Below are 15,684 nucleotides of genomic sequence, written 5' to 3'. Positions count from 1 at the left end.
CAGCCGAATTCAGCTGAAATAAAAAGGGCTCGAGTAACGTTCAGGGATTAAAAGGGAAGAAGGAGCTCACAGAACATGCAGAGTACACGTGGAATGGGAAGGGGAGGGCGAGCGAGCATCACAGAATCACAGAACGGTTTGGGTTGGAAGGGACCTTAAAGATCATGTAGTTCCAACCCCCCTGCCACAGGCACGGACACCTTCCACTAGACCAGATTGCTCAGAGCCCCATCCAACCTGGCCTTAAACACTGCCAGGGAGGAGGTAGCCACAACTTCTCTGGGCAACCTTTTCCAGTGTCTCATCACCCTCACAGTAAAGAATTTCTTCCTAATATCTGATCTCAATCTACCCTCTTTCAGTTTAAAACCATTCCCCCTCATCCTATCACTACTTGCCCTTGTAAAAAGTCCCTCTCCACCTTTCCTGTAGGCCCCCTTCAGGTACTGGAAGGCTGCTATAAGGTCTCCCCAGAGCCTTCTCTTCTCCAGGCTGAAGAGCCCCAACTCTCTCAGCCTGTCTTCATAGGAGAGGTGCTCCAGCCCTCTGATCATCTTCGTGGCTCTCCTCTGGACTCGATCCAACAGCTCCATGTCCTTCTTATGTTGGGGGCTCCAGAGCTGGACGCAGTACTCCAGGTGGGGTCTAATGAGAACAGAGTAGAGGGGCAGAATCACCTCCCTCGACCTGCTGGCCACGCTGCTTTTGATGCAGCCCAGGATACGGTTGGCTTTCTGGGCTGCAAGTGCACATGGCCGGCTCATGTTGAGCTTCTCATCAACCATCACCCCCAAGTCCTTCTCCTTAGGGCTGCTCTCAATCCATTCCCCGCCCAGCCTGTATTTATGCTTGGGATTGCCCTGACCCATGTGCAGGACCTTGCACTTGGCCTTGTTGAACTTCATGCAGTTTGCACAGGCCCACCTCTTGAGCCTGTCAAGGTCCTTCTGGATGGCATCCCTTCTCTCCAGCATGTTGACTGCACCACACGGCTTGGTGTCGTTGGCAAACTTGCTGAGGGTGCACTCAATCTCCCATCCTTTTAGCAAGAAGCAAATTTACAGCTCCTGTCATGTAAGGCCTCCGATAGCTGTTCCTTGGCGCACAGGAGTTTCACACGGTAAAACTTAACACAGGTCCATAGGCTTGGATAACCCTTATAGATGCTGAAGACAAAATCCTAGTGATCACAACTGGTGACTTTTTTTTTTTGTCTTTATTTTGTCTAGTTTTTATCTGTGCTGGTCACCTGAATTTCTTCCTGACTCCTGGCAATTCGGTGCACTCAGAAAGGTTCTGGGTTGCCCAGTTCAGACCCTAAGTTTCTATTCCTGTGTGCTACACCTGTACTGTTTTTTTTGTTTGTTTTTTAATTTTGTGTTTGCAGACACAGGAGGGAAACACAAGAAGTGACTGGCTTTAAAAAAATCACATTGCCTCTATCAGCAAATTTGTCTCTCGTAATGCTTTTATGATAGAGGTATCATAGCTGCTTCATCATTAATGATATTAAAGTAATTCAGCTGTAGATTTAGAAATGGAGCTCTTCTCCTTTTCCTAAGTCAAGATTACCAAGTAAGCAGAATGCAAGGAAAAGCATGGCTTTGTGGAGTGTTTGTTTTGCGAGGAAAAACTAACGATGCCACCAGGTATTTTTAATTCAGTCCCATTTATTTATAAACAATATAGGAAGTCTTTTTTTTTCTTTGAACTATAACAAATCAAACAATAAGAAATAATTTATTTGCTTCTAGCCTATGGTTTGATGTTTCCTCATACGAATTAAAAATGATGCTGTCATACTAGACAAGGCTGTGATGATTGCTGCTGCCCTTCATAGGAGATTCGGACCACCATATTCTTTTTTTATTTGGACATTCACCAGACATGAATGTCTCTTTGCATACTGCAGACCACTTTAACGCCGCAGAGCTCATCAGTTTAACTCACCCATTTTAAAAGACCGCACAGCATCACTGATCAGTGAGAGCTAGAACCTGGCTCCAGCCTAGAGCTGTCTCTGATGAACACCGTGTGTGCCTCGGGACTGTTGTTCTCAGGTGCTCTCTGCTGTAGCCATGGCCTTGGCAGACAGACTGGCCCTTTCCAGAGTCCAGAGAGAAGCCTCCATGCACGGCGTCGTTAGGGAGAACTGGAGGAGCGTTGACCTTTCTGTGCAAATGCTTGCCATGATGACAAATGAAGTATCTCAAGCCATCTGTTTGAGGGTGAGTACAGCAGAGTAATACACCCTCCTGTAGAGCTGTGATGACTGGTGGGCCAGGCAGAGGGTTTGTATATGGGTATGAATCCCACTGCCAGCCTCTCTTACAGGAGAAAAACTGCTATTATCTCCCTCTTGTCCACCACTGCAGGCTGTGTGGGATGAGAACCTGGTGAATAACAAGTCATTTCATGGTGCCATGCTTGCCATCAGCTTTTCAACCCCAAGTGACAGGTATCGGGTGGTGCTGGCTTCAAGATGAAGACAGCTGCCCTCCCCTCAGTCATGCTCCGGTGCAGCACAGATGAGGACGTGGAGCGAGTGCAGCAGAGGGGTAGCAACAAACAGTACAGACCACACATTTCTCTTGCTGCAAAACAGCAACTCAGGGAATTGCAGCCTCAGTCTCTCAGCAGGGATTTCTGGGTGGCTGATAATCGCACAGCTCTCAGCAATACTGCTGTTTGTAATGCACAGGCAGAACCTACTTGGTGCTGTTTCTACTCCTCCCCTTTCCGAGGCAGCTTCTCCTGGCTGTATCCTACAGTCCTTCTTCAGAGGTCCTTTGGCAACCTTGTCTCTCCTCATGATTCACTCTTCTCCCCCACAAAGGTGTATCTCCAGTTTGAGAATTATTGCCATATATAACACAACTTTTCTCACAGTGGTTTTAGGTATCTGCCAAGACCAAGCATTGTGGTATTGCATTGATTTATATTTTGTGCAGAAAGATTCTAGTGAGATCAGAAGCTGTGTCTGGAGTTCAGCTCTGTTTCAAAGAATGTTGAGACAAACTTTTACAGTTTGAGGCATGAAAAATCTCAGCTCTTTCACCTTCTTTCCAGAAGCAACCTGTATTGAGGTGAGGGTTTGGTTCTGCATTCATAGAAGGTGAAATTAATCATAATATGGAGGGCTGGAAAGCATCTTCAAAGACCTCATCATTGATGGCACTCTCATAACCAGGTGGTGGAGTGAGTGGCTCCAGTGGCTCAAACCTGTCTTCAATACCTTTCACTTCATGGATGTCCGAAATAAACCGCTGCAGTCTTGGGGGCAGCACCAGCTGCAGCTGCATCCTGGAGCTTGTGTCTGTCTCAGAGGTGCGCCTTGTGTCTGATGCCGCTGACACCCTGAGAGCCTCCACCATAATCTCATCTCGGGCAGACGATTCAATAGCTACATTGTATGGAGGAGGCTCATTCAGTGGTGAGGGCACTGAGCCTGGGTTGGATGCAATCGTCCATATTGCTGGAACTGACATGGTCATCACCTCCTCATAGGTGGGTGCTTCATAGGCAGCGTTCACCCTGTGCACAAAGAGAGGAATGGCAGTTATACTCGTTATTTTACTGGTTAGTTTATGCAGAGGCAGGTAGTTTGGATAATGTCGTATACGGACCATGCTACAATCAATAGATGGGACCGAGACAGGTTATCTCACGTGGTATTACTATATGTGATACTTTGCAACTGGATCAGCTCACTTGTCCAGCCAACTTAATGTCTTGCTTCCTGGTCTAGAGAATGGCTCATCTGACCATTTTCCCACACTCCCCAGAATAAGTGAAGAAACCCGCACTGTTCAATTCAGTGTCCTAGGCTTGGGTTGATGTCCCTCATTTAAAATCTCATACCAGTTAAAATTTATTACTAAAAATTACTAACTACTAATTATTTATTGGAATAAAACAGGACCTTGCTTTTTTAATACATTAGCTCAATGTTCATCTATTTTTAATGGAGTGGAGAAAATTAAGTATTTTCATTTAGTTTAAACAAGGACTAACTAGTCTGTGTTAAAAAGAGTATCTGCAGAGAAAAATGTTACTTTAGAAACATTTTCCTTTTTACATCATATTTTTAAATAAACAGATACTAATTTTCTTCTAGTATGCCCCCAAGATAGCAAAGCCCCATATAGACTTCTTTTTATGTACTCTTTCTAAAATCAAACATATAATAGTATTTTTCCCTCCTACAAACCCTGTATTTGAGAATGTTAAGTCATTTATGGATGTGGATAATGATTATCTGGATTATACAGACAAGGAAGCAAAGATACAAATAAAGTTAAACTCTTCAACTACAGCAGGCAAATTGGGGTTAAAAAATTAGGTGATGCTGAGAACCTGCAAACGTACATGAAGCCAAAAAGATGTGGGAGTATTCAGAGCCTCTCAAAATCAGGACTTATTAGTGTCAAGCTGGGTTTTTAAGACTGGAAACACACCCAGTTACAGGTTGCTTTTTAAAAGTTTGCTGAGGAATTGTTGCTCTGGAGATAAGGTTTATGGAGCTAAACCCAGCTAAGATTCAGTATTGCTTCAGCATTTTTTCTTTTTCCTTGTCTGACTCATTGTTTGGCAAGACTTCATTACTCAAAGAAAAATAAAACTGGGCCTGGATCTGTTTAACCTTGGAAATTGTTAGCGGATCAGTTCCCGGGGGGAAGAAAATATTTATTGGACAAGATAGAGGTCATATGTGGCTTAGACATTTGCAACCTCCCCCTGAAGAACGAAGGAAAACAACCTAAAAAGAACTTTTGTCTTCTGGAATGGAGTCTATATTTCATGCCCTAGGAGAAGGGCAGCAAAACAATATGTAAAATGGCCCTATCTGAGGAGAGAGAGTTAAAGTACGAGGAATAACCAGGTTGCTGCTTACCCTGCTTCGCTTTGTCTGTTTGGAGGTATCTCATTTGCATCATGTCTGTGCTGGTTCTTCAGGTAACACTCGACAAACACACTCAGCAAATAACCGACCAGGCACACTCCCCCTACCCCTAGGAAGAAATAGCCGACTGGATTGATGTTAGATGAAATGGCCAGCATGGTGACACCAGTGAGAAGAGCAGCAGTGAAAAGAAGCAACAAGGCTTGGCGGATGTTCTTCCAGTGTGTCTCTAACCACATGGTACTATAGACGGTGGTAGTAGACAGTTGAGAACAGATGAGCAGTTAAGGGGAGAGACATCTGTGGAAGATGGAATAGTTTTTTCAATATGAAACATGAGCATGCAAACACGTTATCAGTATTATGACCAAAATAAGAATGTACACACTCGAGTACATGCCATCACGAGAACATGCAGCTATGCACATACATAATAAGCCTGGGAAATCTGTGCATAAATGCATGCCAATGGAAATATACTAGAGTTTCCTATGTCAATGCGTATTGAATAATGGGAACGCTTGGACACACAGTTGCAAGACATCAAATGCATAAATAGACCATCAGCACTTATTGCCAGGCTTATCTAAAAAGCTCTATCTTCTTAATAGAATTTACAGCAGGCTAGGGTGCAGATTTGAGGTTACTATGAAAATAAAACACTAAATAACTTTAAAGGTTAATTCTAGGACATGTGTATGTTTCATAATGAACATTCAGATGCTCGTTCAGATCCTGGAAGAAAAGTAGCCTTATTAATGGGGCTTTCTGCCCTGGTAAATTGAGCATTTAACTTCAGTGTAGCGTTATAGTGATAACAGTACTTCAGGTTCTAGATATAGCTGGGGTATGTCCATTTTTTCAAAATGTAGGCATGCGTTTGAATATTTGCCTATATCCTCAGTTCTTTTTCTGTTCACGTGCTTTTTTTGCACCGTTTTCAAACACGAGAGCCCCACCTGTCCCCCATTTCAAACCCCATCTAGGTGAAAGAGGTAGCAGTTTTCACTGTGTACTGTCAATATGGAATGAATACCAGGTATCTGTGGTATTCAAAAATACCATAATTAATACCGTAATTAACCTACATATATCCCACTGTTTTGATGAAGACCCCTTTCAAGGAAAAAAACATGACATAATGGGCATATTTTTTATGAGTATGCATCTCCCCCAAAATATACAGTTTTATAGTTCCATGTTACATTGTGTGCTTTCGCACACTAAATGTGTTCCCTTGCTACAGGAAAAATAGATAAATGTATATATACAAATGCCAGGAAAAGAAACACATTCTTTCTGAACAGATTACTTCTTGTTACCTTTTTTTTTACTGTCAGCTTTCAGCATACACTTACCAGAGAGAGGTTTCGGTAGGTAGGAACAGTCATGTTTTAACTTCTCTCTTCATCACAAGGAAAAATGTGCAAGCTCTTCTTGTCCCTGCTCCTTCCCCTTCTGACTTGAGGATGGGACACCAGTAAAAACTCCCCCTTCCTCCTTTTGAGTTTTCTTGTAGGGCGACCACGAAGATTTCTTTTGAAAGTAAAAGCTGGTAAATAGTGAATATGGGAAGGTACCAAACGATGGGAAAATCCTGTTGTACCAGTTTTATGTGGGAAACTAGAACCTCGTTTTCCCAGATTCTGAATCCAAAGCAATTTCTAGACGATCACATGCCTTCTACTCTTTTGCAGCTCTTCTAGGTCTGTCCCACAAAAGCAGGAAACTCATTAGGAAAGAGGGCGGAGTGAGCAGTGGGGGAGTGTTTACCTGTGTTCGATCTGTTTGGTCTGCTTTACTTTAACGACAGAAACTCTGCCCTGAAAATTGTGTTCTCCCCGCTGCGTAGCAGAGGAATCTTGATCTCTGCCTCACAAAGCAGGAAGAATTGCTGGCCCAGCCCACATCACATGGCCCACACATAAATCTATTTATGAGTTCTGCAAAATGCAAATCCATACATTTTCCTATCCTGATTGGGTGCTGTTTGTCAGATTTTTTTAGTGCCCTCTATGATTTTACAAACAAAAGGAAAAAAGGAGGCGATGGGTTATTATTTTGCAGAGGGCTGGGTTAAAATCCTTCGTACTCCCTGATGTATCTTGGAATGAGTAGTACTGATAAGCAACAGAACAGGTACTGAATTACCATCTTAACCTTTAGTATGTATCTAAAAATCATTGGAAGCTCTCAAACACTATAGTGTGAATTACCTCCAGGAGCTGGCAGCAGCTCATGTTTGTCTGTAATAGGAAGATGTCCTACTGTTAAATGTTTATTAATAGTATTCAGGTTGGAAGGTTGGGCCAACAAGAGTTGTATGGGGTTTAACAAAGATAAATGTAAAGTTACGCATGGACGGAATAATCCCAAGCAGCAGTACAGGCTGGGGTCTGACTGACCGGGATGCAGCTCTGCTGAAATGGACCTGGTGGTCATGATGAACAGCAAGCTCAACGGAGTCAGCATTGTGCCCTTGATGCACTGAAGGCAAAATGTGTCCTGGGCTGCATCAGTAAGAGGGTAGCCAACAGATCAAGGGGTGTGATTATTCTACTCTATTCAGCACTTGTTAGGACACACCTGGGATACTGTGTACAGTTTTGGTCCCCCCAGTTCAAAAGAGAAATTGAAAAATTGAATATGGTCTGGTGAATTGCCACCAAGATCATTCGAGTACTGGAGAACTTCGACAACTTAAGGGCCTGGGTTTTTACAGCCTAGAGAAGAGAAGGCTTGGGCAGGTGGTGAGTGTCTGCTCACAGTTTTCCAATGGCTAGTATGTACAGAGAGATGGAGATACTCTTCATGAGGGTACATGGTGACAGGACAAGAGGCAACAGGAAAGAGGGTCAGTGCCTCTGGGTATAAGAAAAAAAGTCTTCAATGTGAAAACAGCGAAACGTTGCAATTACTTGCCCAGAGAAATGGAGGAATCATCTTGGCTGGAAATATTCAAGACTCAGCTGAGTCTAAAGCCCTGCTTTCAATAAGAGGTTGGACCAGCTGATTTCCCCTTCCAGCCTCGACTTGTCAATGTTTCTGTGTTTTCCCTTATAATTGCCTTTTTGGCTGCTGACAGATAAAGGACTTTCAGCTCTATTGTTATCCATTCTTTGCTTTCAAGAGAATTCCTTGGAAGATGGCAGACTGAACATTCATGTAAAGAGGAGGAAGTCAGGCTTCTGGTGTGTAGCATGTCATTTTGTAAGACTGTTGTTTAAATGGAAATACTATTTGTTTCTTACAGCTCTTTCCATTTTGGGGTCACCTAGTGTTAAGTACACCTTGACTGCTAAGGAAGATTTGATAAAACTGTTTTCACAGTCTCTCTGCATGGAAAGCATGACTGACTTGAGGTCGAATCTGGACACCTTGGTACTAACAGCAGCTTCCCTCTAACCAAGGTAGCTGGTGGTTGTTAGAACTGTTCCTTAGAGATAGAAGATTTATATCCTACTGGGTTGAGGAGGGAATTAGAATATACTACAGACCCTGGCTAAGTGTTCTGTTTACCGAGCTATTGTAATAAAGAGTATAACTACTATGCGAATTATTTTCAAAGAAAATGGTTTTACTTTTTAAAGTAGTGAGTGAAAGTGTGATTTGACAAGGCAGCTGAACAAATCTAGTAGATAACTGCTGGGGAATACAGTAGTCCTTCCTCCTTCCTGCCTTTTCTCCATGCCTGCTGTCAAAGCCTGTCCTCCTTGCAGTGATTCTAGTGCCCAGCTGATCTCTTGCTGAGCCATCTCAGCTGGTGGGAAAGTATTTACATGTTTCCAGAGTTAATTTAGCAAGCTGAATCCCCCCAACAATCTGACTATTGTAGAATACCCCTTGTAAATACCTGCTGAAGGTACTTATCCTTCTGTGGGCTATGTGGAGGGAGCCGAGGCACTTCACTCGTCTGCTCATTCTCCTGTGGGGAGTAGGCACGTAAAAACTGCTTTGGGGCTAGACCTTTTTGCTAAGTTAGGAAAAAGTTAGAAAGGTGAAAATATCTTCATTATTTGGTGGAAAGCTACCTTTGTGATTGGAAAGGCTGTTTTTGATTTGTGGATAGATACAAAGATACAGGTTTTGCTGAAAATTTGGTAGTTTTGATTGGTGCACCATTCTAAAAAATATTTATAGGCATACTTATGTAATACCAGCATGAAAAAGGCTAAAAATGGTAGGTATCTCTTCTGCATTAGTTGTTGCTTGTATTACTTCAGTTTATTTCAGTTGAAGTTCAGAGTTCAGTAACTCCTGTATATTTTACCTATAGAGCTGTATGGATGACTGGGCTGAATCTTTAGGAATTATTTTTATGCATTTACAAGAATGATACTTGGCAATACAGCTGTGAATGCATTAGTTGAACATGTTTATGAATGTGCTACTGACTTCTTTGTGGATCTAAAGATACAAAGCAGGATGAACTTCTATGAACTAAACTTTGCAATATGATTTCTAGCAACACTGAAAAGGCCTCTATGTGAGGCCTTTTGACTTCTGAAGTTTTTATCTGTCTGCCATTTTGATTCTCTCCATAGTCTGGTTCAGACTGTCATTGTTTACAGTGTGTGTGGATCTGTAACAAAGAAAAATTGATCACGTAGCTGCATCAAGAAGTTTTTGGTGATGACAAGATTCAGAAAATGCAGAGGGGTTTGAGAAAGTTCTGAGAGGTATCACTATGCAGTGTTTGTGAAACATTGGGTAGAAGTTACGGAGAGTAAAGAAGGAAGTTTATACTGCCATCCTAAACTGCCTCCCTTTCCTGTGCAGTAGAGATGCTTTTTATGGAAAGCTTTCTCTCCTCTGTTGTTGAATCATGCCATGGGGATCAGACTTCATGTAACAGCAGATTTATTTAGGTAAGACCAGAGATTTCCTTTTTTCATTCTTTTTTTCTTCCAGTATCTCATTGTTGATCTTTGTTCTTCATTCAGTCTCTAGGAAGCATTTCACCTTTCCCCTGTTTCATCTTACTGTCTACTCTACCTCCTGCCCAGACTGCTACTAATTAACTTAGTACCTACAGTAAGCTTGCTTATCAGCTCGGTATGCAGAGAAGCTTGCTTTATTCCCAAGGGCTTGTGACGTACGTACCATGGCATGATAAATCTCTCTGTAATCACTAAGTCTATTCTTCCCTATAACCTTGTCCTGAAGCAATTTCTGAGAACCTGACCAAGTACTGGGGACAAAGTGCTACTGAACAACCTTATCCTGTCTTGTCTACCTATCCTTTTGTCTTCCAGGTTCTGCTTAGTCACCTTTGTGAAATATGACTTTGATTTTCTGTTCAGGAGCATGATTACGTTGTGTCTACAGATACATCCATGGTTCTGATATGTTTCTGGTCAGTCTTGAGCAGGAGAAAGCAAAACCCTAAGGAAGTCATGCCTATGTTCGGATGTTCAAAAAGTATGAGAAATCCAGTTGTGCTTGACCCACCATAGCTGAATGTTCATACATTTCTTGGGAGCTGGCAATCTCTTTCTGTCTTCCAGCTTGTTTCAGTTCTTACAGGACAATGGTTGAAAGTTATCATATGTGCAGTTGCTGGTGTTTTTTTGGCATGGCTGTCTTCTACCTGCAGTGGCTTTTCTCTATAGATCAGGGTTGAGATGTGGTCACAGAAGCACTGATATTGCAAGGAGAGCTTCCACTGTTGCTACTAGTTCCTCAGGGATACCTGAAAAGTATAAATCTACAGAGATTGAGTCAGAGTCACTTGTTATGTTGTGCAGAACTAATGGATTTCTATTTTCTGACAGTGGGGAGTCACATTTAAGGTGAGAAATGTTTCCAGGGCTGCCTGCACACCTAAAGTACCTAAGTATTTAAAATTAACAAAGCAGCCCCTCCTTTTCTGCCATAAGAACGTCAGAAAAGTAACAAGCGTTTACCAAGACTATGATATATGAGGGTTTTTATCTCCTCTTACAGCCTTTCGAATTCACTTACATATGTTTTTTTTTTTTCCTCTGCAAAAAAGAAAGCCAAGGCTAGAAATTTCCTCATCTTTTTATTCTGAATTCTCCTTAGAGCAGGAGCTTTAAAACTGTGAGGTTTCATTAGCATTGGTGAAACTTTCTGCAGCTGGTTTACTTTAATGACAGAGCCCAATCTGGTCTATATTATTTACTTTTTGTTGGAGGACTTTCTATACTTGCGTAGCATGTCTGCACATTGCAGTACTTCTACTGATGAAAAATTGGACATTACAGTATATAGGTTGTAAATTCACTCTTTTGAAGGAATTCACCTGGTGACTGTAATGCTGCTAAATGGAATACTACAGTGACTTCTCCTTTTGTGCTAATTTAGAGCTCCTAATGTGGATCAGACAGGAGGAGAGAACTTGACTGGGATTAAAGCTGAAGAAGGAGGCCAGTTAAGATCCTACTGCTAGAATATAGTGAAAGAATCAAGTGGAATACCTAGCATGGAAAGAGGAAGTGAGCAGAAAGAAATAGTTTCAAGATGAAATTAAGGAATCAGTTGAGAATAGTTAAAAGAACACAGGAAGATGATCTCCGTCATTCTAGACTGACTGCACTAGGTGTCTCTGGAAATAAGAGAAAATAAGACCTGTATACGCTGAGCTGCTTTACTATAGAACAGTGTTTGCTTTCCTTTTCTCCAGACGTAATTTCACCATTCCAAAGGGGTAAAGTTTTCAGCCAGAGGATATGAGATGCAGTGAGAAAAGTTAACGTGTAATTGCTACAGAGTTCCTGTTCCCTATCTTCCCCCCTGGTCCTAGCCACATATTCTTGCTGCTTATGTTGCCTAACCTGTTATGCACTGGAGCCCTCCCTGACATGTTCTGAATTGCTAACAAGGCATAAAACTAACCAAGTGAGAAGGAAAAAAGTGCTATTTTCTGTTGGGTAGTAAACTAACAGTCAAGAAAACATGCAGGAAGTGCCAGGATGGCCACAAGAGAGGAGAAATGACCTCATGGCCTATTTCTGAGTTGAAGAGTAAGGGTTGCCCTTTTCCTTTCAACAGCACTAGATGGTTCTGCTAGGGAACCACACCTGAAATATTTAACAATTATCACCCAACATTAAAATATAGCCTCCTAGGGTTGGAATTCAGTGACTATGCAACTCATTGTAATACTAAATAACTGTGGACTGAAAAGTAATAAGCATGAGAGGAGGAGAAAGAGGTTGAAATTACCGTCACAGAATGTAGCTTCCTGAGAAGGAATTTGTCATTGTTCACTTTGCTAGTGGGACCCACAGTGTCTCTCCTTGAGGCGCTCTTACGTTTAGGAACGTAATGTTGCACTTTCTTCAAATTCTTTCATTAAATAGTTGGATGGGAGAATGGGGAAGGTGTTGTCAAGCAAAGAGTTCACTTTATTTTATTGATGAGCTATGCTTTGGAGAAAAAGAGTACACTGCTGTTATTGGCACTGGTCACTCTCTGGTACTGGTCACACATTGTGCTTTATAGCAAATGCAGTGCAGAATCCCATGTGCTCCTCGGCGCCTGTTCCCAGCCTAAGGTGCTCATAGTCTAAAGCAAGTGTAACAAAACCACAGGGCAACAATTCAAGGATGGAAGGGAAGAGATAACTTGGTAAGAAAAGAAATAAGAAAGGAAAAAGATTAGTAAAATCTATTTTCATAAAGGCAGTATTTGCTTGAAAACTACATTATAACAGTGATCTTTTTTTGCTTCATTAAATACTCTTCATTGGAAGGCAACACTGGTTGTTTCAGTGCTAGTTTTAGCACTACTTTTCACTGTGCTTTGCTTCAGCCACGTGCCATAAAGGCAGCACACCTCAGAGAGAGGAAGCTCGATGTGGTTCCTTTTTCTTCCTCAGGAAAAAAGTGTGTTACATTTCAGTTACATCTGTGCAAATAAGCATTCACAGGGGCCAGTGAAAGAGCGTTTTCTTTGTTACTTTATGAAAGCAAGTGGACACATGAGCTGAAAAGAATGTGGCTTTTATCTTGGCCTGGTCCCACAATGTGTGAGCTGTCAGTTTATTCAGTGATACATACAGGTTTTATCCAGTTCTGGCATGGATTTGCATTTCTAATGGACACTGCCAAATTAGCAAGAGCACATCATAATGAATTTCTGGTATGTGCCATGATCATGCCCTGTAGGATTGCAGTTTGTATGGCATCTGAATTGTTTTCCTGGTACATTCTAGCATGGCATTGTGAAGATGTTTTGAGTGTTTTTTCCTGTGGGGTGAACTACTGTTTCTGAGGTCAGCCATCAGCTGCAGGAACAGCCTCATAAAGAGCACCGTGCCACATCACTGCCAGACCAGGCTGCTGTTTGTAAATAGGCACAATTGTGCAAGCAATCCACCACTTTTACTTTCTGCTGAGGCAGCAGCAGTGATAATGCAACTCCTATTGTTTGCAAAGGGGAACTCTATTTTGTCAAGGCTTCTGTTGCTGAGAGATAGCTTTCTTGTTCACTGTAAGTGACAAAAATACAAGACACACAATGTGCAGAATTAAGTGTATATCTGGTTGAACTGACAGCTTTGACAGAATTTATTAACGGTGATAACGGTGCAAGTCTGCTTGTTCCACATCATGAGAAGATTGATGATAGGTTGCAAAGGGTCTTTCTGTGAATATGAGAAGATTGTCCATGAAGGGAGAATTTCAAGATAGAGCAGCCAAAGCTCACAGACGTCTGTGTTGGATGAAGTCATATTTGATGCCAAAGATGATCCGCGTGATGGTGCCACTGTTTCTTGAGAAGAGTTGTCAAGTCTGCTCGCTATTGGCAACCTCTGATTCATAAGACTGTTCTGTGAAATCCCTTGCAGATGAAAGATGTCAGAGTGATTCAGGAGACAGTGTTAACTATTTGAAAAGCTCTCATTGACACTGGCTGCATGGGAGTTCATAGTTTCAGCTGAAGAGACTTCTTTGAATATATTGGAACTACGGATGAAGTATATATTCTTGCCCACTGCCTCCTCTATTCCTCCCTGCTCCTTTCAGAGTTTGTGTTGCTTGATTAAAAAAAGGGATAATAGTCTCTTGTCAGAATCACTGTTATATGACCTTTACTTCTCACACTTGAAAGTGTGGCAGTGTGACACTCAGATCTCTCACAAGTTTCCAGTGTACACCTGGTTGTAGATCCATTGATAATGACAAAATCTCCAAGTCTCCATTGATATTGATGAAGTTTCCAAGTCTTTGATACATGGAGGTTCTACTTTTACCCTGATTCCCCTTCTTATCAAGCTACTCAGCATCAACTTTGACCATCATCAAGACTTCCTAAATTTTTGCTTCAGCCGCTGCTATGGGATGTACATTTGGCCATCTGAAGAGAAGATAGAGGGCTTTCATCATGAAAGCTGACTCCTCTACTTCCTTGGCAGCATCATGTTCACCTGCTGTTCTTGAAATGATACTTGCAAAGTGGGGGATAGGGCAGAATGAGGAATGTGTGGAAGTGAAGAAGAAGAATTGTAGCATTTAGGTGATTTGTTCAATTTCCTATGAGCACTGTAAAGGCCAAATGATTCACTGATCTTTATTTATGCAAAATCCGTGACAAGTGCTTGCTTATATTGAGTACTACAGCTTTCTGCACCTCTTGCTTCTGCTTCCTGCTTTTCCCTTTGCAACCCTGCCCTGAAGTATCCTTGCACGGCAGCCCAGCTACAGTGAACTTTTCTAAGTCTGTCCCACAATTTCCAAAATTCCAAACCTCAAGTACATGAAATTGACAACATGAGTTTCTGCCAGATCAACACACTTCATCATGGGGCTGGGGAAGGCAGAAATATGCAATTTCCATGCAAACTATGTATGGCTTATTTAATGTAATTAAGACCAAAATACGAGTCATTAAAACACTTCTAGAGATCTTTTCAGAGGTGATTTTTTATGCTTTTATTTTATGTTTTTTTTTAATTTTCAGGCTTAATGTTTTTCTTACAGGTTGTGTTGAAACTGGTAGGTCAAACAAGAAGTGTAGAATATGACTGTAAACATGTTTCCAAACAAAACAAAGACAAAAGCAAGGCTTCTTGTGTATTGTGGTTCTCTAAATGGAGAAGTTTGGGCTAGAAATTGCCATAGTAAGAGGTTTTTGTGGTAGGTCAATAAGAGGCAACTAAAGTGGAACAGCTCAAAGAACGTACAGAAAAAGGTGAAAAATAAAACCTGATATTCTCCAAATCAACACTGGATATATGCCTTTGGATGAGTCAAGAAAAAAAATTACTCTTTTGAGGTGACAGATGAAATATTGGTATTATAAACAAAGAGGCTGTAGTTAGCTGATTCCCCACGTTTGACATGGCTATGCAAAAATCTTCAGGATGAGAGAGTAACTGGTTGTTGTTGCTGTTCCTAAAGCCTCTAGTTTAGCTGTTGACCCTCCTGAGTTCTCTTCATAGCATTCACACCGAGCCAGCTGGGGTCTGAGCACTAACACAGTGTAAATATTTACTGCCTAACAAATCTAACTTCCCTCACTTTGGTAGAGTCCCACTATTGATTATAGTTCTGCCTTTCATTCCATGAATATATTTACATCAGTTATATCAGTATATTTATCAATTCTTAATATTTTTTGAGAAGGAATAAAACATCCTGCCCTCCTTTCATTATATTTTAGTTTGTGCAGCTGTACTTGCTGTGAGAAGATTTCTGGATTTTCCCTATTCTCAGTTTTATGGGTCACCGTAGCATTGCTGGCATTCTTTATTTCAGGTTTACAGTTTGTAGCAGTTTAGAAATTGCTGGATGTTTCCTATTCCAGCCAAGTGG

General features: G+C 41.6%; 1 protein-coding gene across 1 annotated transcript; it reads right to left on the bottom strand.

Annotated features, from left to right (window-relative positions):
* Nucleotides 1–3,125: 3,125 nt before the first annotated feature.
* On the bottom strand, nt 3,126–5,142 carry TMEM139 (transmembrane protein 139). The gene is made up of 2 exons (XM_068402431.1): nt 4,895–5,142; nt 3,126–3,534 (listed from the first exon to the last, which is right to left on the bottom strand). Exons 1-2 carry the CDS (start codon nt 5,140–5,142, stop codon nt 3,126–3,128), a joined length of 657 nt encoding a protein of 218 aa, XP_068258532.1.
* Nucleotides 5,143–15,684: the final 10,542 nt, after the last annotated feature.

Source organism: Nyctibius grandis, chromosome 5 (assembly GCF_013368605.1).
Source record: "Nyctibius grandis isolate bNycGra1 chromosome 5, bNycGra1.pri, whole genome shotgun sequence".
Taxonomy (NCBI): domain Eukaryota; kingdom Metazoa; phylum Chordata; class Aves; order Nyctibiiformes; family Nyctibiidae; genus Nyctibius; species Nyctibius grandis.
This window is presented reverse-complemented; position numbering and strand designations above follow the sequence as displayed.